Source organism: Ammodytes marinus (assembly GCF_949987685.1).
Source record: "Ammodytes marinus genome assembly, chromosome: 19".
Taxonomy (NCBI): Eukaryota; Metazoa; Chordata; class Actinopteri; order Uranoscopiformes; family Ammodytidae; genus Ammodytes; species Ammodytes marinus.
Window position 1 is genome coordinate 10,230,373 of NC_137223.1, and position 22,185 is coordinate 10,252,557.

Sequence of the window (22,185 nt, forward strand, 5' to 3'; positions counted from 1 at the left end):
CTAATTAATTATTAATTGCAAATATTTCAAGTGAATGAATTATTAGAGCATTCAAGCAGGTTCCTTGTACTATTAGCATGAGTGGTACGATGATCTCAAATTCAATGTTCCACCTACTCGCTATTTATTAAGATTTCAATCATTTATAGGCTTTTCATTGAATGGAGATGGTCAGGTTTCATCAACTGACCTAGGGTGATAACCAGAGCTGGATTACTAACCAGGCCAAGTGGACAGCTGCCCTGGAACCCCAGAAACCCCAGAGGGTCAGAAGGATCGCTATGTGGCGTGTATGGTAATTTGATTCATTGCTGGTTTACAACAACAACATAGCAACGGTGGTCTGAAGGTGACATCTGTAAAATTACACAATATAGTGGCTAGTCTGGTAGACGGTTTACCAAGTTAAAATCTAGTTTTGAAGCCATTATCAGTTAATACAGCCCTGGGTGGAGCCTTGGTAATGTGATACAGTGGATGAAATAAGTATTTGATCCCTCACTGATTTTTTAAGTTTGCCCACTTACAATAAAATGGACAGTCTATAATTTTAATGCTAGGTTTATTTTAACAGTGATAGACAGAATATCAAAAAGAAAATCCAGAAAATCACCTTCTCCTAAGCACGAGTCGTTCAGGTGTTCATTGGCAAACTTCAGACAGGCTTGTACATGTGCCTTCTTGAGGGGGACCTTACGGGCACCAGGGGATTTCAAGCCATTACGGCATAGTGTGTTACCAATGGTTTTCTTGGTGACTGTGGTCCCAGCTGCCTTGGGATCATAAACAAGCTCCTCCCGTGTAGATCTGGGCTGATCCCTCACCTTTCTCATGATCATTGATACCCCACAAGGTGAGATCTTGCATGGAGCCCAAGACCGAGGGAGATTGATGGTCATTTTGTGTTTCTTTCATTTTCGAATAATCGCACCAACAGTTGTCTCCTTCTCACCCAGCATCTCGCCAATGGTCTTGTAGTCTATTCCGGCCTTGTGTATGTCTACAATCTTGTCCCTGATTTTTTTTATTGACTCTGTGACAAGTGTCTTTCATACAGGTAACAAGTTGAGACAGGTGTGTTTTATAGAGGAAACTAGTTGAGATTAGGAATACTTTTTTAAAGCACGAGGACTAATCTGTGGGAGCCAGAAATCTTTTTGGTTGGTAGGGGATCAAATACTTATTTCACTCAATGAAATGCAAAATAATTTATATATTTTTTTTAATGTGATTTTCTGGATTTTCTTTTTGATATTCTGTCTATCACTGTTAAAATAAATCTAGCTTTAAAATTATAGACAGCTAATTTCTTTGTAAGTGGGCAAACTTACAAAATCGGTGAGGGATAAAATACTTATTTTCTCCACTGTAAGTTAGAAGGGAAGATCGTATCACAACTGTCTTGGTTCTGCATTTGCTGGTGAAGACTTTGAGATGTGGTCCCAAAGAAAGCTAATAGGTGGAACGTTAACCCAGGCTCACATGTTGACAGTTTTTTTCTTCATATTTGAGTGCTTTTTATGCATAGGCCAAAAGACTCATGTTGAGTCTTTAGGCAGCAGTGAAGTCATAGGTCAGTCAACTCTCAGAACCCAAACAAGGTTTGAGTCTTGAATCAGTCCCACGTCTGCAGGACCTTACCACAGTGGCATAGAAATTGTTCTGTAAGAAGATAGACAGTACCAGTGCAAAGTCACTTCTCCAGATTCACGCGGTGAATGACATGCCATGTCACTCACCGTGGATGATTCAGCCTTATTACACGGCCCCGTGTTCAAACCCAATAGGCTTCCTGTGTTTAGCATAGACCTCTGCAGGGGTAAACAAAGAGAGCTGATCCTCATCTTTCTTTTTCTGAGCTTGAATTAATCATCATCAGGGTCTCCTCACAGTTCTCAGGGCGGTGTCACTCGTGTCACATCAGATAAGGCCGGTTACCTCTGATGTGCTGAGCGGAAAGAGCAGTGCAGCCAGGTTGCATTGTGCTGACTGGCTGGAACCACATGTCAGCCTGAATGCAGTTTGCTAAGAGGCAGATGCTGCCCTTATCCAAGAGCGTGTTTTCCTATTGTCTGCAATCGCCTCAAGTTACGGACAACCGATGGGTCAGGTTTGTTTTGCTCGGGGAGAAGAAGAGTATGCTGCTTGTACACCAGCCAGGCAAAACATTCTCAAGTGATCTGTCCCAAATATCCTGTCCCATCCACATGATCGCTAAGTCATCCACATGTCTCTGCCAGAGAGAGCCAGCTGGACCCTGTCCCGGCCATGAATGAAAACCCAACAAAACGCATTCTTTCAACAAACAAAAAAACATTGCAGCTGCAGTATTGTGGATTGTGGATTATCTGGCAGCAAGAGACTTCATGGATTTGTGCTCATGAGTATTCTCGCTTTGTGTATGGGTGTGAAGAGCAGGTTGCATAAGAGGATCACCTACATAATGGTGTGATTCAGGATTCCTGTTAAACAAGGCTTTGTAAACATGTATCTTTAGGAAATAGTGGCTTCCATTACTGAAGGACCATTGCCAGGGCCGACGGACTGGGTAGACAAGGTATACAGTCGTGGGGGGGCCCAAGGCAGAGGGGGGCCCATAAAAAAAAAAAAAGTTTTTTTTTTTTTTTTTTTTTTTTTAAACAAGCTAAATGTGTGGCCCCGATCTTTGAAGGCCCTGAACAATGCCATTCCAAAAAAAGAAATAATTGACTGGCTCGTGATAGGCCCCTGACCCTTGCAAGGAGATCAGGGGCCTGCGCATGACTAAGCCATGTATGCGGGAGAGTAAGCAGGAGCAAGCCAACATTGAATTGAACTGGTGGCGAAAATAAACGCAGCGATGTTTCTATGGGGATATTTAGCTGTACAGAAATAAGTGCTGGCAAAGCTAGGACAGTTTAAGACTCCACATCACTGTGGCAACACAACCTATCTATCAGCTCAGACAGCGCAAAGAAAAGTCTGATGAATACATGAGAGTGATGGCCCCTGCAAGTTTCAGTAAGTTTAAAGAAGTGCCACACTGTTACTGTCTTTGAAATGCATTTCGACATTTTAAGGGGAAAACACATTGTATTTATTATTTCAACTATTGAGTTATTTGTAGAACAGCATGCTAGTGTAGGCCAACAAGATTGATTTTCTGAATTTTCAATGCTGCTTTATTTTTATGTTTTAAATTGGGAAAGACATGTTCCAAAACAACCTGTATTTAAAAAGAAATCAAGCAAGTAGGCTAATAATAACCATTAATTAATTATAGGCTATCGCATCACAGTAGGCCTATTGTCCACAATAATCACAGCCCCCCATCCATAAAGGAACTTTAAAAAGTTTAATTTGCACTTGATGTGCCTACACAAGTGTATGGTCTATTATTTGTATTTAGTGTGTCTGCATAGTATTGCACAAAAACAGTAGAAGTTTTCTTTAATTGTGTTTTGTACTGTCTGTAAAATTATACTTGCACATAGCAAACAAAATTGCACATCTGTATTCAAATAAACAGTTGTTTATTTCTATAGTGCGCATTGGCATCTTTGAGCAAAATACCCCCAAAATTTGCGCCGCGGCGCTTTGCGCCGCGCCTCCTGTGACCCTGGCCTGTGACCACCTTGACTAAGACATATTATGGGGGAAACACCGGTAAAAGTAATGATTTGGTCATTCATCAGATGAAATATTGTGGAGTTGTCTGGCTCAGAGAGACATGTGTATTGTAAGACCGCTTTTCAGGGGGCCCATCAGGACTTTTTGTATAGGGGCCCAGAATTTGGTGCTACGCCCCTGACCATTGCCACAGGAAGATGATGGCACATACGAATTGCCAACAGAGGCAGGAATTTAGGAAGACGGGGAGAAAATATTATTGAATTGAGTTAGAAGCTTATTTTAACATTAAGACAGGAAGCAGGGGAAAACAGCTAGCCTGGCTCTGTCCAAAGTTAGGCTATATAATTAAAATTAATAAAAATATAACCACCATTAAAATTAAGTATTTAACATGTAAACTGCTTTTCTAGTCTACAGAAGCCAAAAATGTAAACATTTGGAGGTTTAACAGGGTAATGTGCTAGAAATTAGTTGTTGGTGTTTGCCTTCAGCAGCAGAGTGGTCAAATACGTTATTATTCAAATTTTCACACCTGCTTCATTTGTGTTTTTGCCGAAGAGGCAAATAGTAGGCCTACAGACAGTGAATGTAAGCTAGTAGCTAGCAACAGACACACTAAAAGTGTGAGAACTCACCATAAACTTTTTCCATAATTTCCCTCCAGTCTCTTTCCTCTCCGACTCGTTTTCAAACAGCACAGATGCGCCTCTGCATCCTCAACACACAAATAGCCAATGTTCATTTTTGGAAAACCAATTATAAAAAGCACAATTTGCTATTTTTGCCATTAAGGTTTGAGTACAAATTAAAGAGACGCAACATGTTGCTAAGCATATATTTTCTTGTTTAAACGTATGACGGAGCTAGGCTCGCTGCTCTCCCCCTGCTTTGAGTTTGTATGCTAAAACTAAGCTAATCAACTCATGGCTTATGGTTAGGCCTAATATGCATTCACAACATGTCAGAATGGAAAGAATTTACCATTATTCCGACTTAAAATTTTAGACACAATGTAACAAAGTAGCATAATATAGTTCCACTGCTGGCTTAAAAAATAATGAATAGCCTTAATTTGCTACTTTTGCTAAACTATTTGGAATAGATATTTAACAAGTGAAACCAGGGACAAAAAACGTCCCTTTAAATAAGCTGATTAATTAACTCAGGCCTATATACAGTATACTGTATGTGTGTGTGTGTGTGTGTGTGTGTGTGTGTGTGTGTGTGTGTGTGTGTGTGTCTGTGTATTCCAAAAACACATCAATTCACCAACATGAGTAACTTAGTAACTATAGTCTATGTCTGTAAGTTTGTGTTATTTTTTTTTAAAGATCTTGGAAAATGTTGAAATAGATTTTTTTTTTGAGGTGAGATAAGAGCATGACAATGGGGAACTCTACCAAAACAGAAATTACATCTAGCAATAGCAAAACCACAGTTATGAAGCTCCAGACACTGTATGTCAACTCAATGTCCATTTGGGCAGAGTGACAAGTTACATTTATAGAGTTGGACATCCCAGGGATTTTTGTGCCTTATGCTATGTTTGAATATTATCCGGTTTCATAGAAATCTATCCCCTTTTTCGCATTATTACATTGATGTCATTGGCATTAAGTGGACTGCTTAGAGAGTAGTCTGGGAATTCAAAAAGGATTATACTCATTCATCCTCCAATCCACACAAATGAATGTACACACACACATGACCAATATGTTCTTTTAGTACAGCAAAGAGCACAGTGTATAAAAGGCAGAAAGTTGGTCAGTCACCCTGGAGCCAGTTTATGGATTAATGATAAAACATGCTCCTACTGACAGATTGGCAGGGGCAACTTGTTGGGTGGATGGCAGATCTCTCCTTGGCCTCCAGAGGGCAGATAGCCCTCAGTGCACCAGGGCGACTGCCCTGTGCTCTGGGCTTAGCTGCTCGTTACATTAAAACAGGGGCTTCTGTGACAGAGTCAGCATTATGAAAGCTAAGAGGATTAGTTGATGGACATTTCTGGCGTTCCCAGTCAATTATCAAAATGAAAAGCAGTGACTGGGCAGGGCTGGCATGCTCTGTGGCACAGAAGAGCTCCTCCTCCTCATCTCCTCTCTCTAGCTCTACATCTCTCACTCAGCTTCTGTCTGTTACAGGTTACTCAGGTTTGGGAGGGAGAGAGGGAGGGAGAAATAAATAAAAGGCATCATTGATGTGTTTCTGAACATGGAACGTTTTGTGTATGTTGTGTGTCTGCGTTTGTGTGAGCAACGGATTAAAGAAGACCATTTAAATTTTAATGTTTATAAAGTGCAAAACTGTATGTTATGCAACTGTATAAAAACAGGCCTGCACATCAGCCAACCACCCATCCGTGCTCAAGTCTAACTCCTCCAACCGTGTGCATGATCCATCCCCACACCATCCCACTTACACACACTCGCTAACTGCTTTGCATGTTCCGCTTGTATGTTTGTTGTGCGTGTGTGTTCCTCTGTGATTGCCTGACAGGCTATCAGTGTAGGAGTGTGCACCAGTATGACACACACATGTGATGTTGGAGAGTTTGGGGATGATGTATAGGAGTTTATGGGGTGGGCAGGGGTGAAGGTGGGGGGAGAGGTTATTTGGGTATATCCATAACTGTGGCATTCCACAGCTGCCCGTGTTAAGGATCTACCCCAGGGATTCACAGCACGATGCAAACGTAATCAAGCGAGTCAATGTGCCACCATAGCTCCAGCGGACACATCACTCCGGTAATGACACCCTGACACCCCCCACCCCAATCCTCCATTCTCAGTGCCAGCACCATTCCCCCTTATCACCAATGTATAATATACAGGATAGACCTCACTGGAGCTCAGCAGAGGTGAGGCTGTATATCCATTTGTGACCGAAAAAGATAAGAAAACAAACTACTGAAGCGTTTCATTATTTTTTTTTACCTTGCGAGGTTAGCTTTTTTTTTTTTTTTTTTTGCTGCAAGAGACAGTTCTCTCCAAATATAAAATACAGAACTGCAATCCTAGCTCACCACATAGCAGACTGAATTACATTAAATCCAAGTTATCTCTTCAGGGACACTATCATATCACCACTGTATTACAGATGGTGCTGCTGCTGCATGGGCAGATTTGATATGGGTATTCAGAGGCCGGTTAGATATACAGCTGAAGAATGTCTCCATCTGCTGTTACTGTGGTAACTACTTGGCAGTAAATCATGTGTGGGGATAAAACATACAGCAAATACAAAAATAAAACATCCCATTTATCACACATGGATATGATTTGAAATGTTTTTTTTGTACCAATACTATACCCTCTGATACCTTATTCGGGAATATAATCTTTTTTTAAATTTATGACTTGAATCAGCATGTAAGAGGACTTCCGCTAGTTTTAAGAATGAATATCAGTACACTACAGAAAAAGACTCTTATGAAGTAATCAGCGTCAACTCACTTTGGGCTTGAGAGAAAATAAGTATAGCGGTAAAAGCGGGCTGTGTCTACTTTTACAAGGGTAGGATGAATGAAGGTTCAATGAAAGATGATATCAAACTGTATTTTGGGAAGTGTAGTATCCAGGGAGAGGGGTGGGTGGGTGGGGGGGGGGGGGGGGGGGTGCATTGACTTGCCTGACCTCGACTGCTTAGGTTTTGACCATATTTGATCTAGCTTTTCTATTGCAAAGCCTCCCAGTTTTATAGAGGTGCAAAAAATTATATACTACATTACCACTGTTGCCTGTATGCAGCAGTAATACATTAAAAACTGTCAACTATTCCAATGAAACGTAAATAACAGATCAATATATGTAAATTAGACTAAGCTTTGTCCAATATCTTTATTCATTTACTGTTCACTATAGAGTCAACTACTGTGCCAATTAGAAAGAGAACAGCAAATGAGTGAATGAGGTAGTAAGAGCTAAAGAATTTGATGGCAACTTTACATACTCAGACAGTATTGAGCAAGCACTGACTGTGGAAACCTGACAAAAGCCTCAGTGAAGCATATTTGAAAAAGACAGTTTTTAATGAAAGAACAGGAGGTGGGGGAAAAGCATCCTTTAGTCAATCCACTGCATAAGGATGTAACTGTACAGAGGGAGGCGTTTTAGGGAATATGAGAATCTCACGATTGAAGAGTCTATTCACACAGAGAGGTCAGTCCGGGGGGAAAGCATCTGGCTCTCACATCGTGGAAGTAAATGAACAACAATTAAAAAAAGTTATCTGGAAAAAAATCAAATTAATAAAGGGAAAATGTACAGCAAAGGTTTGCAGTGAAACAGCTGGAGCCGCCCTTGAGGCTGAGGTAGACCTGAGTGTGGTACACTCTTGTCCTCGGGGTAAAGTCCTGGTGAAGGATTGTCTCTGTAATGGCATGTTCTCACTCCTCCTGCTGCTGTTATACCACGGCGTACTGCTGATACAGCAGCTCCCGGATCTTATAGTAGTCGTCACACAGGCAGCCTTCCAGGCCAATGCGTCCGGCCTCCGTCTGGACAAAGATGAACAAAGATTGCACAGTTCACATGGGTCCTCATATAACACTCGTTAGCACCTTGCACAGCACATTGTTACCTTCAGACACACACATTGAAACCCTGTACAGCATTCTGCCGAAAATAAAAAAAGTTGACAATTCCTTCACAGACTTGGAATTTAAATATCTAATGAAGCAATCCACCTCAAGTTTTCCCCCATACACACACACACACACACACACACACACACACACACACACACACACACACACACACACACACACACACACACACACACACACACACACACACACACACACACACACACACACACACACACACACACACACACGTCTCAGCTCTCTTTGATTTCATTTTCTGGGTTGCATCTATTTTAAGTTCTTGTCAATTATGCATTTTGTTGTTGGTATCCTCCTCACTCATACTTTGCCTTCCACTTTACTTGTTCAGTTCTGCTTGCGATTCTTTCTTCCGAGTTAAAATGTTTTTCTATGCCCCCTGGACTTTTTTATTTTTATATCCTACTTATGAAGAATGTTTTTTTTTCTCTTTGTGTTTAGTGTTGCATTTTGCTTGAAGCGCTGTTATTATATTTTTAGATTCTTTAAGTAAACAAGCCTCTAAACCACCATTGTTCTGGGTGTGTAATTTTCATCTACATGTAAAAAGGGCACTTTTAACTTGATAGGTTCTTGGGAATTATTACTGTTAACATTTCAACTCTAAGAAAAAACCCCGAATGCGACTATAGTTATAAACAACACCACCACTTACTTAACTGCAATTGCTAACAATTTGATTTGGTATCACTGTCGATAGTAGCACGTAATGCCTACTAAAAATGTTGATTGCTCGTGATGCACAATCCATCATCAAACAGAGGGGGGGAAGCTGAACGTGTCAAACTGCTCCACAACATTATTAGTGCGTCCTATGGGGACAATTTTCCAGCTGTGCATCGCTACTTCTGACAGCTCAGTCAACAGAATCTAAGGCAGTAAATACTCATGTCATTGGAAATGTACTCATTCATTGCCCATTTGTAGCAGTGATAAATTACTCCCTTGCAAATGGTTTTTCTCAGGCTCTGACGGCTAACAAGAGACGTTTATGAGGGTTGCAGACTGGAGATGTGAAAGGATTTTTGGACACATAATTCTTGTACAAGTGTTTGGCACAAGACTATTCTAGCTGGTTTTTATTTCATTAAAGCACTAGATATGATGAATAGCACTCCGGCTGAGCCAAATGCGAAGGACAACTCACCCTGCGGACTGCCACCATGTTGTTGCACACCAGCACTCCTCCCACAAACTCAGCCTGGATGCCTTCTTTCAGCAGGACCTGCTTGAAGTCAGACAGGCGCGGCTCGTTGATGAAAACCGACGTGTGCCCTGGCATCTAGAGGGGGATAATGGAAGAGAGCAATTACATGTCAATCGCTTATCAACATTCCCCTGTTGGTTCAGGGTTAAACTCTGAGAGTCACCTTGGAAAGTAAACTCTCTCACAGCCTATTTCTTGTCTAGTAGTTTTAAGGCATGAAAATATGGATTATTTCTTCCACTGGCATTGGATGTATGGAACTTCACTGTGCAGAATGTTGTATGTGCCGACTATAGTTTGACCCTCAAAGGCTGTGTTCACATTCATCTTGTTCAAGGGAGAAATAGTTTCCTGTGCTCAACTTCAGAGCATGAAAACTCTTGCAATTTAAATCCGTGCATATCCATAACTTTGTGACTGTGTTATTTCAGTCGGGGAAGAAAGAGTGGATTTCAATTTAAGATAATCTCTACAACGTTATTGCATTTTTCATGGTTAAAAACAGAGGAAAAATCTGAATTCAATCAGAAACACATTATTATATCAAGCAAGATAAGAGATGGAATATTAAAGCTTACTTGCAACAAATGCAGAAATAACGCTTAAAAATAAATAAATAAATAAATAACGGCACGTCATTGTGGCTACAACCTCTGCTCTACAGCGCTCCCCCTGCCTCACCTCTTGTGGAGGCAGTGGCTCCAGTGTGGGAATGACGTCGCTTTCTTCAGACATCTCCTTCTCCTCCTCCATGAACAGACTCTTCATGGCGCGCTGTGCAGCTGCTGTGGTGGCGCTGTGGTCTATCTCTGCGTCTGGAGCGACCTCCATGGCCAGCTCTCCTCCCTCGTCCCCGGCTCCGGCGCCCTCCTCTTTGGCGCCCTCCTCCAGCATCACGCCCGTGTCCACCTTCACCACGCGCATGTCCAGCACGCCGTCGATCCACGCCAACTCCGTGTCTTTGGCCTTGCAGAACTGCAGCGAGCTCACCAGGGAGTCTTTCAAACGCACCTTAAAAGAAGGATAAGAGGATGAGACAAAGATGAAGACTTTGGCCATGTCATGGGTAATAGGTTGCTTTTTATGCTTTATGGTTATACAGATACTAACCTAGTAGCAGTTAACTCCTTAGCAACATTTTACTATTTCACAGTAGGATATTTCAACTTAAAGATATAGTGAGTAACTTCCCATGAGGAATTCTGAGTAATTACATAACACTGTCTGCACATCTGCATGAGGTAAGCATTAGCTGGTCGCACGTGGATTTTATATCTTCTGCTGTACATCCAGCTTTTATTCTTAGCAGTAGAATCAACAACTGAAACACTTTTTGGGCGCTCCTTGGGATTTTTCTGAGCTCCTGCACCATTGTCGGGGGGTGACACCAGTTAGTCAATGCTGCCATACTGAGAAATATAGAGGGAGTTTTGTGGGGCATATAGGCTTGGTCAACTTTGTGTCAACTTGTTTGGTGACGGCTTGAATGTAACCGGCACTCAATTATATGAGAAAGTTATGCACTATAACTTAAATCTATCTACAAAACACATTTCAGGGATGACATGATAGATTTACAACAATTCTGTATATGATAAACAACTAAATATACAAAGGCTGACCTGGTAGATGTGTGTTTCGCTGGTTGCGTCTATGGTCTCCTGCAGTTTGGGCGTGTAGACTTTGATGTCCTTGCTGAAAGCCTTGCAGGACTCGGCCAGGTCGAGGCTGGCTTCAGGCGGCCCGTGAACGATGACCAGCTGTCTGGGCTTCATCTGATTAATAATCTTCTTGATGGAGTCGCCGTCCGAGCGACCTTCGTAGTCTATGTACGACACCCTCGCTCTGTGGAGGGAACAACCACGGGACAAAGCCTATTTGAATACGGACGATTTGTCAAACATTGTTTCATGCCTGCACGTACAAGATTTCCTAATAGACTTATAATTTGTGAACGAGAGTTTTTGCTGAGTGGACAGCAACACTTTCAGTAGTACATTATAGCAGTTACACTCTTTCACACCCGTAGGCCATCCACTACACCACAGCAGTGTGCCCCTGGCCACATATCAGCTTAGGTGGCAGTTTAGAAGAGAATTTTTAAGTTTAATAAAAATTTAAAAAAATTCATTAATAAAAGGATCACTTACTTGATTTCAAGATTTTCTATACTGGAGATGCATTTGGTAGGAACCACAGACAGATCCTGGTCCATGGGCTCATCCCCGTTGGTCATACCGGATTCCATTTTATTTTTCTCCTCCTCTGTGGCTTGGAGCTCAGGAACAAGAAACTCTTCTAACCTGGGGAAAGAACAATAACGCTTTATGGCTGGTGATAACAGCAAATATGCATCAGTGTAGTATCTCTGCATTTATCTTTCCATAACAAAATATTCACGTGTGTGTGTGTGTGTGTGTGTGTGTGTGTGTGTGTGTGTGTGTGTGTGAGCGTTGTAGTACCTGATGATCTCCCCGTACTCGTCCCATTTGAGTCTCTCCTCGTGTGTGGGGAACATGGGATAAGACTTTTTGGCTTGTTTGAAGAAACTTCCTTTGCGGCTCCCCTCTGGCTTCATCATCAGGTCGTGGTGTTTGGTTTTCACTTGGGCCGGTTGATCCAGGTCGTCGTCCATATCGCTCTCGTCGCTGGAGTCTACATCCACCCTGCAGCAAACGACATAAACATTAACCGTGTCATTAGAATGCACTGACAGCACATTCTCCCTTTTTACAGATTTCTGTTTAAATGGGCTGTTTTGGATTTGCAAATCGAGGGCCATCATTTGCATTTCTGTTTTTGCTCTTTGCATAATAATTTGCTGACCCACGTCTATTTCTCGACTTACTCTTTTGCTTGTTCGAGCTTTTTCGCCGCTTCTTTCTTTATTTTATCCTTTTCAAGGAAGTCCTCCAGCTCCTTGCCTTCCAGCTTCACTCTCTTCCTCACCTGTCACAACGAGAGCAGTGAAAGATAGATAGGGTGCAAATGATAGAATGACACATTTTGTTATTTCAAAGTGAGAGACGGGAGCATCCCATGGGGGAAGTGCTGCATGGAAAATAAAATTGAAAATAGTAAATGTAATGTTGGTCTTAACCTCGAGGTCCAGCATCTTCTCCCCGGGGTTGTCAATCAGGTAGCGTGCCAGGGTTCCGGGCGTGGTGCGGTAGGTCAGGATGACAGAGTTCTTGGCGTCTTGGCACCACTGGATGAAGAGCTCTCTGGAGAAGCCTGACTCCAGGTCTGGCTGGCTGCATAGCACCACCTTGGGGCTGGGCACGCGGGCCAGGTCCGCCAGACTGTGGCACAGGTTCAAGTGACGGAACTGGAAGGGGTTGTTTCTCTTGTCTTCGAAACACCTCATGAGCTTATCACTCATCCACTCCACCTATTGGAAAGACAGAATATTAAAAATTTAGGACTGCTGATTGAAGCAATTGTATATATAATCACTGCAAAAACATTACCAAGAGAAGTTCATGTTAATGAGTACATGTATTGTATTTTCTAAATAAAGTTATTCTGTTTCTAAAATGTGCACAACTATTATGGATAATGAACAAGTACGGTATAATACAAACTCTGTAACAAGACTGTGAAGATCTGTGATTGATACCTGTGACTTGGAGAACTCCACCACGTTATAGCTGACATTGTTAAGCAGAGCTAGAGGGTAAACTCCCAGCCCGGCATCCTTTGTCCTCCAAATCTGGTCCAGGAGCTGAGCCAGCTCCAAAACACGCCCAGCTGTATCCACGGATATGAGGACATTACCGTCACCACGAAGGGTCTCCATTACATTGGCTGCAGGTTCAAAAAATAAAGGAATATTAATACAAGCAACAAGCATCACCCAAAAACAAAACACCTCTAACTACCGGGATATGTTATAAAACAATTGCAAAGCTTTTTTTAATGGTAATAAGTATGCTATTAATTACATGTATTCAAACATTAGTACTATATTCTTGTGAAGATCACTTACTGAGCAGCATCTCATCTCTTTGTTTGCGACGTGGCTGTACATATGTGGCATTGAAGGAATCTGTGATGAGTAAAGATGGACGGCTGATGCTCTCCAACGTGCAGCCGTTAAGGTGGCTAGAATAGAGTAAAAAATAATAGTAAATAAGGGCATTGAATAACAGGAGAATTATAAATAAAAACTCAATTCCATTACGCATGAATGTGTTTTCTGTGCTCACATCTCTCTCTTGTGGTTGAAGTCAACTGCATAAATGATTTCCTCCTCCCCGTCCTTCACAATTTTCCAAATAGTGCCTCCGATCATGTGACCGGCCGGTAGAGGAGTGATGGACAGACCGTGTCCTTTTCCTGTGAGGTGAAAAACAAAGATATAAAACACTGTATTATCCCTTAAAAACGGGGATAACTTCTGAATATAACAGTTTAATACTAACATACCTTTCAAGTTGACGATTTGAGAGTATTTCAGCTGCTGGATTTTATCAAAGGCGCAGTCCACGTCATCGAGGGTGAACAGCTTGAAATCTTCACTGTTATTTCGCGACTGAAGTGGAAAGACGAAAATAATTATGAAAAGAGATGATAAAATAAATAAATAAATGTACAGGCATTACATTTCCCAAATTCCCACACACTCTACATACCTGATAGAGATCATACATGAACATCTGACCCATCTTGTAGACAGGAATCGTAGCGTAGATGGTGCAGTTAAGACCCAGCTTCCCCACAGCATACGGCAGGGCCCCCAGGTGTAGAGGGTCGGGGTGGGAGAGGAGCACAGCATCCACCTGATGGACATATCTGGAGCGAGGGAAATTGACTCAATCACTACAAGTGTCTTTTAGAATGGATTTTGAAGTAATTTTACTGATCTTCTTAACCTTACATAATATAGCACTTTCACATACCAGTGAGTGCCTTTCATTTTATTTTGTCCGAACAAGAACTCTCACATCTTATTTATAAGATGCTAGTATTATTTATAAGTTCCTTAAGTGTCACACTAGAAATCTACTGAGACATCTTTCTGATGTTAAAGTCCTAAGCTGTGCAACAGCTTCCCATTGAATCTTAGAACATCAAACTCAGTTTTAATTTTTTGAAAGAACCATCTTGACATCGGCTTTTAATAAGTTATTATTGTTAATGTCTTAAAGTATTGTGATCAAACCACCTTTGTTTCTTTATTTACCTTGTTGGTCTCACTTGCCCTTGCATCATTGTTATTATGTTGCCGCTTTTTATTGTTCATTTTGATCTGATCTTATTTTATCAGAAGATGCACGCCATAATTACCGTTTCATTGCATCAATGATGTCCATAGAGAAGTTCTCGTCCCAGCCACAGTCCAGCAGGAAGCGGAATTCATCCACCTGGAGCAAGTAACACAGGGCAGACTCCTCCTGGACCCCCGACACGGCGGTCAGCTTGATGATGGACGTCATTTCTCTTCTTCAGACGTCACGCTGAAAGTACAATTAGATTATCGTTAGGTATGCTGACCACGACGCAACCATGTGGATAAACAAAACAATAGATAGATAGATAGATAGATAGATAGATAGATAGATAGATAGATAGATAGATCATCACGTAGTTAGTTTGTGAAGCTTTCGATGATTTCGTTTACAACTGAGCACAGAACTCATTCATTTCAAATAACAAAGAAAACTAAGAAAAACATGCTCCGACAGTAAATTAAATGATCATAGTCACATCATAATAACACATATGTTCGTCCAGTGGAAAATGTGTGTGGATAGCTGGTCTAGAAATAAGTAAATTAAAAGTAAACAGTTACAACGTTAACACAATTACCCGGCAAAGTCTCTGTTTAGCATGCGAGCTACTCTCTGAGCCTGTGGCTATAACAGACTAGTATCGAGAAAAAAAGGAACGTGCAACATACCAATAAATATGAGATATTATAATTGTCCTCCCGTTGGAATAGAAACACAATAAAAGGATTTACTATAATTCCAACGTTAAGGCATTTTGGCTAGCGATTTTCTTTTTTGGGGAACACACTTGACTAGCAGACATGTTAGCCACTGCGTCATGTGTGAGAGGGCAACGGAGTGAACCATGTACAGTGGTATTATAAAAACTGATTTCTTAATAAAACACCAAATGCTCATTTATTCTAATGTATCTTAACATAGGTGCTTTCCATATTCTGAATGTGTATATTTTCAGCAATATAATAACTCAAAATAAGTGGCTTTATATAATAATAGCATTTTTATTCTTCGAGTCACACCTTTGTATTTTGCAGAGTTGGTAGAGTCCAGTGTCCTTTGCCTGCTACTTGCTGAGGAAAGCTGAAGGCCACGGCTCGGTGTAAACACAAGGTACTGTTTTAGATATTGCAACGTAGTCTCTCATTAAATGTACGGGTTATTCCTATTTAACATATTTATATTGTTAAACACAAGTAACCCCTAGCGGAGAAACCGTTCTCGATGAAAATATAACACTTTTAAATATGACATTGCTAATGCTACCGTTTAGCTAACTAGCCAGTAGCTGTTCTGCATGTTTGCAACCAGTTTAATTTTCTGGGTGGGGATCAATAAAATTCAGTAATTCAATCTAATCTAAATCTAATGTCAAACAACAGCGAGCCCTTTAAATATTACTTCAAACCTCATATGAGGTTGCTGTCATAAACCTAAGCTGCTCGGTGTATTACAAAATACAGGGTACTTCCTATAGCTTGAGCCATGTCAAATTGAAGACTTAAAATGTAGTGATATAAAATACAAATTGAACAATGCCCAAAACTGTTGAAAATAGCTTAATAACTTTGGGTGAGGGACACTTTTGGGTTGAACATGACTCATCTGGTCCAGTGAAAACGTAAGATCATCTACTTAAAATGTTTGAATTTCAGGTCATTCAAAATATCGTATCATGACATGCTGATGTTTGTCAAATTAACATAAGAGGCAAAACCATCCATGTAGGAACATATCATTTTATTTAGGCATAAATTATGGATACTGCCTTTGGATTAACTGTTATGATTCTTTGTTTTCACCTACGAGACATTGATTTGACAGCATCATTCCCTCTAACCTCATTCCACAATAAACTGAGTTAATGTTGCCCTGTGTCTTCTGCTTCTTTTTGTAGGAACCATGGTCAACTTGGCTGTACTTGCCCGTGAGCACTGGGCGAACATATTGGTGCCCATGGGATTCTTTTTTGGATGGTACCTAGATAGGGTCCAGGACACAAAGCTAACAGCTTTCAGGAACAGAAGTGTTTTGTACCAAAGGTAAGAATAAAAGGCAATTTTTACGCACACATTTAAACTTATAACGGGTTCCCTTAGGTTGTTTTTAAATATAGGATTCATTTCAAGCTATATTTTTGCCATGTGATGATGCAGCAAACACTCACCACAGTTTGAACTAATTACTATGCATAAAAGTCAGTGACAAAGGGAAAAATATGCCATTGCAGGTGCAACACAACTATCAGATATCCATTATATATTTACTCAGTGTGGTACCAAAAATTGAATTACATCTCATTGTTTTATGTTTTACCATGACTGATTACTTTGTCCAAAGTCACAACACAATTCATAACATTAACCATGTATTTATTTATTCATTTTACTTATGCATCCTTCTATCTTCGGTTTCGTTCTAGGGAGCTGAAGCCTGGTGAGGAGGTGACCTGGAAGTAGACTCCCCCCTGCCCAGAATGAGTCCTCTGTCGTGTGGTGTGAAATAGATATATGTGATGGATGGCCCTCAAATCAGAGTATTTAAGAAGACAACAGTATCTCTGTTCTTGAGCTGGATCGACCAACCTTTAAATATTTTGAGTTGTATCAACCGAAAATAAACATGCCCTTTCTCATCAATGTCAGTTTGAATTTGTTTGTTTTATTGGATGCTGAACAGAAAGAACATTCCAGTAAGGTACATGAAGACTGAATGGGACAGGAAAACTGTTTTGCAAGATCTTATTGTGTACAAAGGCCATTTAAATCTATTGTTGCGGTCAGTGTGAGTGAAGAATCTGTGGCCACTACAGATGTTCTGCAGTGTGGATAATCCCTCTCTCAAAGAGCAGCTCAGCCAAAGAGATCTGCGGGGGAACAAGTCAAACCATTACATTCACACACAAAAAACACTTCAATATTTATCATTCAGAATGTACATCTCCATTTAATGTGGTATTCCAATAGTTCCTTGGACTTGATGTCTGAATGTCCTGGAACATACCTTGTCCTCTTTAGAATCACATGGGAGACTTTCAACCGTGACAAATTTGGGATATGAATGGATCAGAAACTCCATGGCATCTGTGTGCTGAAAGAAAAAAAAAAAAAAGAGAGTCATAGTTGTTAGATCATTAGGACGCGCTGTACAAGATGCAAGCTTTCCACAGATCATCCAAACCTACCTCTGCATTTATTTCAAAGCTCTTGGGCTCCTCTTTGTGGTAAACTCTGGAGTTGTCTGTCGTGTAGTAGAGATGAACAGCTTCTCCATCGCTGCATAACCTGGGAAATAGAAGAAGGCTTATGAGCTAAACTTACATTCTTTTATAAATGTCTTTTTTAGAAAATTTCTACTGTAAATGATTTTTGGAACATCTGTTTTTCCTAACGTAGTTAAAGAGACAATATTCCACACTTTGATAGTAATAATAAAAAATTTAAAAAGTTGTGTCACCTGGCACAACCAGCACGGATAATTCGGACTCTGGTTTTGGATGCAATGTGTGAATCTACATCCATAGCCTGCCCACGCTCCCACCTAGCGGGTGCTCCCTGCACACTGCTGGCCAATTCCTCTGTTGGAGATGGCAGGAAATAGTTAGAAGCATTAAAGATAGTAAAAAGAAATTCGGAATTTAGTGTATTCTGTATTATAAACCTGGTGTGAGCATGGGTGGAAGGCAGTCGTGGAGGAAGCCTCGGGCTTTCTGGTCAACGGCGGCATCGACCGGGCTGTAGTTTGTCAGCTTCTTCATCAGAGTCTCGATTCGTGAGAAGAATGTTGTCCTGCGTGGGTCATCCTACGCATACAAAGAGGGGCTTAGGTTATTTAGGGTAAATGCAAGGGATGGTTGATGGTGACAGGTCAATTCAAAATACAAAGGATCAAATTGCCTTGTCAGAGTTCTGCACTCCCATGTACGTCAGGTAGTCGAGAGGCAAGCCCTGTCTGAACTCCACATCCTCCTCCATGGCTACTTCCAAAGCTGCTGGAATCACCTGGAAAAAGGGAGGAGATAAAAACAAAAAGTGTAAAAGACCTTTTGTAAATATCAAAATGTAACACATAGTTCACTGTTTAAATAGAGTCTATGTAGGTAGGTTAGAAATATAGTTGTCTTATTGACTGTTAAACCACAGCTAAAAAAAAAAACGTAGTCCCTATCTGTACACCCAATTAAAAGAAAAAGCTGTTTCTGCAGCCTGCAAACAAAATATGCATACATTGAATACATATTTTTCCAAGAACTGAATGTGTTTGGATCAGCAGAAATAGAAGCTTTCATAAAGCGGCTGAAGGTTACATGGGTATCACGAGGAAAAAGGAGATGAAATACCATCGTTATTGGCTTAATCAATAAATATTTGTTGGAAAAAAAAAAAAAAACACCAATCAGTGACCATTATCTGGCATCATACCCGTGTTGCTGCCTTTTGATTTGATAAGGGTCTACTTCAGCACGTTACCTTCTGTAGCAGATCTCCCCAGCTGTTCTTCTGATGAGCGGAGATGGTGATGTGGAGGGAGTGAGCGTCGGGGAGACAGTCCCCCTGGTGGATGAATCCTCTGGGGAAGTAGAGCAGGTCTCCGGCCTCCAGCACAACCTCCAGGATCGGCTTCCCAATGTCAGACTGAGCAAAGTTAGCTGGAGAGGAAACCAAAAGATTCATCCGCCTGCTATTCAGTTTATTTCGTTAAAAGGTGGAGTCAGCGATTCTGGTAGCGGATCGCGAGGAGAGACTTGATTTTGACAGAAAAGCAATTTGACAACAAGCATTCTCAAGAATAGTTGACTTCACCTTTAAGTAATAGCAATCACCCCACACTTGTATGTGTAAAAATAAAATAAATGGCTTTCAGTACAACAAAAATAAGTACATATTTGTTTTTACTCACGACTTGAAAGCACTGGCAAGACCTCATCTTCTGTCCTGTTGAAAAGTCAGAAAAGACAACTTCACCGTCTGTTTCTTGAACATGTATTTTTTTTAACTTGGTGCTTGTCTGCAGCTGTGTGTCTCACCTTGGGTTGTAAACTCTCCAGTGCTTCTTCCCCTCCAGCTGGACCACAAACGCCTCGATGTCGTCATAATGCGGAGCGAAGCCTTGTGTTCCGGCTGGCGTCAGGTATCTGGTGTGAAGGAAAAACACTCACTTAATAAATAAATCCATAGCTTCCCCCCCCAAAAAAAGAAAAAAAAGTTTCAAGGACAATTACTGTCTTGAAACACTCACACGTTGGCTCCTGCCATGCTGCCAAACTGCTCTTGGAGGATGGACAGCACGCTCCACACTGTGGAGCTGAACGCCTGGGGATTCAGCATGCGGAGGGAGCAGCCACTCTGGGGACACAGAGATATGATGATGATTCCTAATCCACAATGAGTGCAGATGGTGCATTGGTGCGGTTATAAGTCCACTTAAAACAAAACCTACTTAGAACTTGCAGCACGCTGAAATATTAAAATGCAAACATTGCCTGAACACACAGATCTTAATATTTTGTAATGAAGGTTTGAAGGTGAGAAGAAAAACTTCCACAGAGAAAGATGTTGCAGCTAAAGTTCAGAATAACACAGCAACGTGGCATTAAATATTACACATATCTGCTGCCGCCGTCAGGGTTAGGGGCCTCACCTCGTAGAAGTCCCATACAGTGAAAGGCAGTGCTCTCCCTGGAGGGTTGTGCGTCTCCCTCGTGCCGTTGGTGTAGCTTGTGACGTCTAGGTTCACGCCGTATTGAACCTCCTCCTTCAATTTAAAAATAATCAAACAATCTTTAAGAAATGTACCTTTTGTCTATGGGCGATACAGTGGGCAAGCAGAGCCTTCAGCCATGGTGATAGGTTAAGGATTTATGGATGACTGGAAAGATGTGAGAACTAGGGATGGCTAGACAGTTATTTCAGTCCCTCATGTTAAAAAAAAAAATCATGATAGTTCCCATTATTGAAATTCACCACAATCAACAGATTGCAAGTGTCTTTATTAGGATAAAATCTTGCATCATCCAAGCCCTATTACACATCAATTAAGGATGGATGAATGTGTGTTGTGGGGTCCTTACCTGTCTTAATATGCGATCAAACTCCACCGTGGAAAACAGTCCCTTGTAGTAATTTCGATTCTTACGTTGAACAAGAATGGGCTTCTTTTCCCACGTTTCCCTTTGGGATGCAAGAGGAAAAACACAAGACAAAGACGACACCTTATACGGGGTGTTTTATTTAGCTAATTCTCGGTTTCTAACATTCATCTTTGGATGGATATGGTCCAAAGTCCATGCAGTGAACGCACACTAACAACATGAGGACAGAAAGAAATACTGTCCGTACACACTACAATAGTCTCTTTACCTGAAGAAGGACTTGGTAGGGACCGGGCTGATGAGCCACTGGAACAGCTTGATGGCTCTGTCCTTGCTGTTGCTGACTTTGGACAGGTCAGCCAACAGAGCATTTAGAGCAGCACCATCTCCATTTACACATTCACCCTCCTCCCCCTCATCCTCCTCTACCTGCATCTGAAGCATACAAACTCCAGTTTAGAATGAAGAGAAAATACTACTGATAGTAGGACTACTTTAGAGGTTAAAAGAAATATCTTAACATCACCAAATCATTGCTTTTCCATGGGTGTGCTCATAAACACAGCATACATCTTAGTATTTTTAGCATCAGGTGAACACTTACCTCTGTACTTCCCTTATGGATCTCCTCTCTTAGTGCAGACTTCAGGAGCTTCTTTCGCATTTTCTTCTTCTCAGTTTTCACTGGAGTTTTAACCGTGCTGACCTTACTGACCCCATTCTCCTTTTTCCGTTTCTTCTTATTGACCTAGAACATTAAACAGGTTGGCATCAAGAGGAGCACAGTCAGAAGACAAGGGAATAGATAGCAGATGATATGGTGTGTGCTACTCCTACAGCCGTCACACACTAAATCAGCATTTATCGCGTTATTTGAATAAAGTTTACCTGCAGTGAAGCCTTCGCAGCAGGAGGAGACACTTCTGTTGGAATCGTTTTGTACAGAGCAAAAGCAGACATGTGTTTTCTCTCCATTTTCGACTGAGTACGGCATCAACATGCGACATCCAGAGCGTCTTCTTCTAGGTTTTTTGTTGTTAGTGCATTTGCTCTCCGACAGGCTCGCTACTGCCACCTATAGAGTTAAACTACAAGTTACAGCCTAGTTAAGAGCTTCTGCAAACTAAACACAAATGTGTACACAAATTTAATTAATTTAATTTTATATAAACTGCTCATCAAATAAGGAAGCAGAGAACAGCCATGGATACATACATTTAAATGTCAGCAGATATAGTTTTTTTCTGCACATGTCTCATTGTCTTTCCATATATGGAAATACAAAAATGACAAACTGCATTATTTCATACAGTTCTAGCTTTTCTGTTTGAGCGGATATGACTCTAGTTAAAAACTACTTGCTATACAGTAGACTAGAAATATAACCCATGCGCCACCACATAGTGCCCTCACTGGCCACTAG

At 41.1% G+C, this 22,185-nt stretch overlaps 2 protein-coding genes across 2 annotated transcripts; both read right to left on the minus strand.

The window, feature by feature from the left end:
• Window positions 1–7,891: 7,891 nt before the first annotated feature.
• cpsf2 (cleavage and polyadenylation specific factor 2) lies at window positions 7,892–15,481 on the minus strand. Its single transcript, XM_080048380.1, has 15 exons — window positions 15,343–15,481; window positions 14,730–14,899; window positions 14,075–14,234; window positions 13,869–13,974; window positions 13,649–13,778; window positions 13,429–13,544; window positions 13,060–13,247; window positions 12,541–12,831; window positions 12,289–12,389; window positions 11,903–12,106; window positions 11,591–11,743; window positions 11,063–11,285; window positions 10,122–10,451; window positions 9,381–9,515; window positions 7,892–8,107 (listed from the first exon to the last, which is right to left on the minus strand). Exons 2-15 carry the CDS (start codon window positions 14,876–14,878, stop codon window positions 8,015–8,017), a joined length of 2,379 nt encoding a protein of 792 aa, XP_079904506.1. The 5' UTR covers window positions 14,879–14,899; window positions 15,343–15,481; the 3' UTR covers window positions 7,892–8,014.
• A 1,831-nt stretch (window positions 15,482–17,312) lies between these two features.
• On the minus strand, window positions 17,313–21,788 carry riox1 (ribosomal oxygenase 1). Its single transcript, XM_080047895.1, has 15 exons — window positions 21,651–21,788; window positions 21,367–21,510; window positions 21,031–21,197; window positions 20,742–20,841; window positions 20,312–20,425; window positions 19,910–20,016; window positions 19,698–19,805; window positions 19,571–19,605; window positions 19,141–19,319; window positions 18,568–18,672; window positions 18,332–18,473; window positions 18,128–18,248; window positions 17,856–17,955; window positions 17,675–17,761; window positions 17,313–17,537 (listed from the first exon to the last, which is right to left on the minus strand). Exons 1-15 carry the CDS (start codon window positions 21,735–21,737, stop codon window positions 17,478–17,480), a joined length of 1,656 nt encoding a protein of 551 aa, XP_079904021.1. The 5' UTR covers window positions 21,738–21,788; the 3' UTR covers window positions 17,313–17,477.
• Window positions 21,789–22,185: the final 397 nt, after the last annotated feature.

What these genes read in the sequence shown, in the direction of transcription:
- cpsf2 (XM_080048380.1), bottom strand. Translation starts at nt 14,878, where the DNA reads ATGACGTCCATCATCAAGCTGACCGCCGTGTCGGGGGTCCAGGAGGAG. An exon ending in AAGCTCGAACAAGCAAAAGA is followed by an intron (nt 12,107 to 12,288) that starts GTAAGTCGAGAA and finishes CGTTTGCTGCAG; the next exon opens with GGTGGATGTAGACTCCAGCG. An exon ending in GCGAAACACACATCTACCAG is followed by an intron (nt 10,452 to 11,062) that starts GTCAGCCTTTGT and finishes CCTTCTTTTAAG; the next exon opens with GTGCGTTTGAAAGACTCCCT.
- riox1 (XM_080047895.1), bottom strand. Translation starts at nt 21,737, where the DNA reads ATGGAGAGAAAACACATGTCTGCTTTTGCTCTGTACAAAACGATTCCA. An exon ending in AGCATGGCAGGAGCCAACGT is followed by an intron (nt 19,806 to 19,909) that starts GTGAGTGTTTCA and finishes CCTTCACACCAG; the next exon opens with ATACCTGACGCCAGCCGGAA. An exon ending in TCCACCCATGCTCACACCAG is followed by an intron (nt 18,249 to 18,331) that starts GTTTATAATACA and finishes CATCTCCAACAG; the next exon opens with AGGAATTGGCCAGCAGTGTG.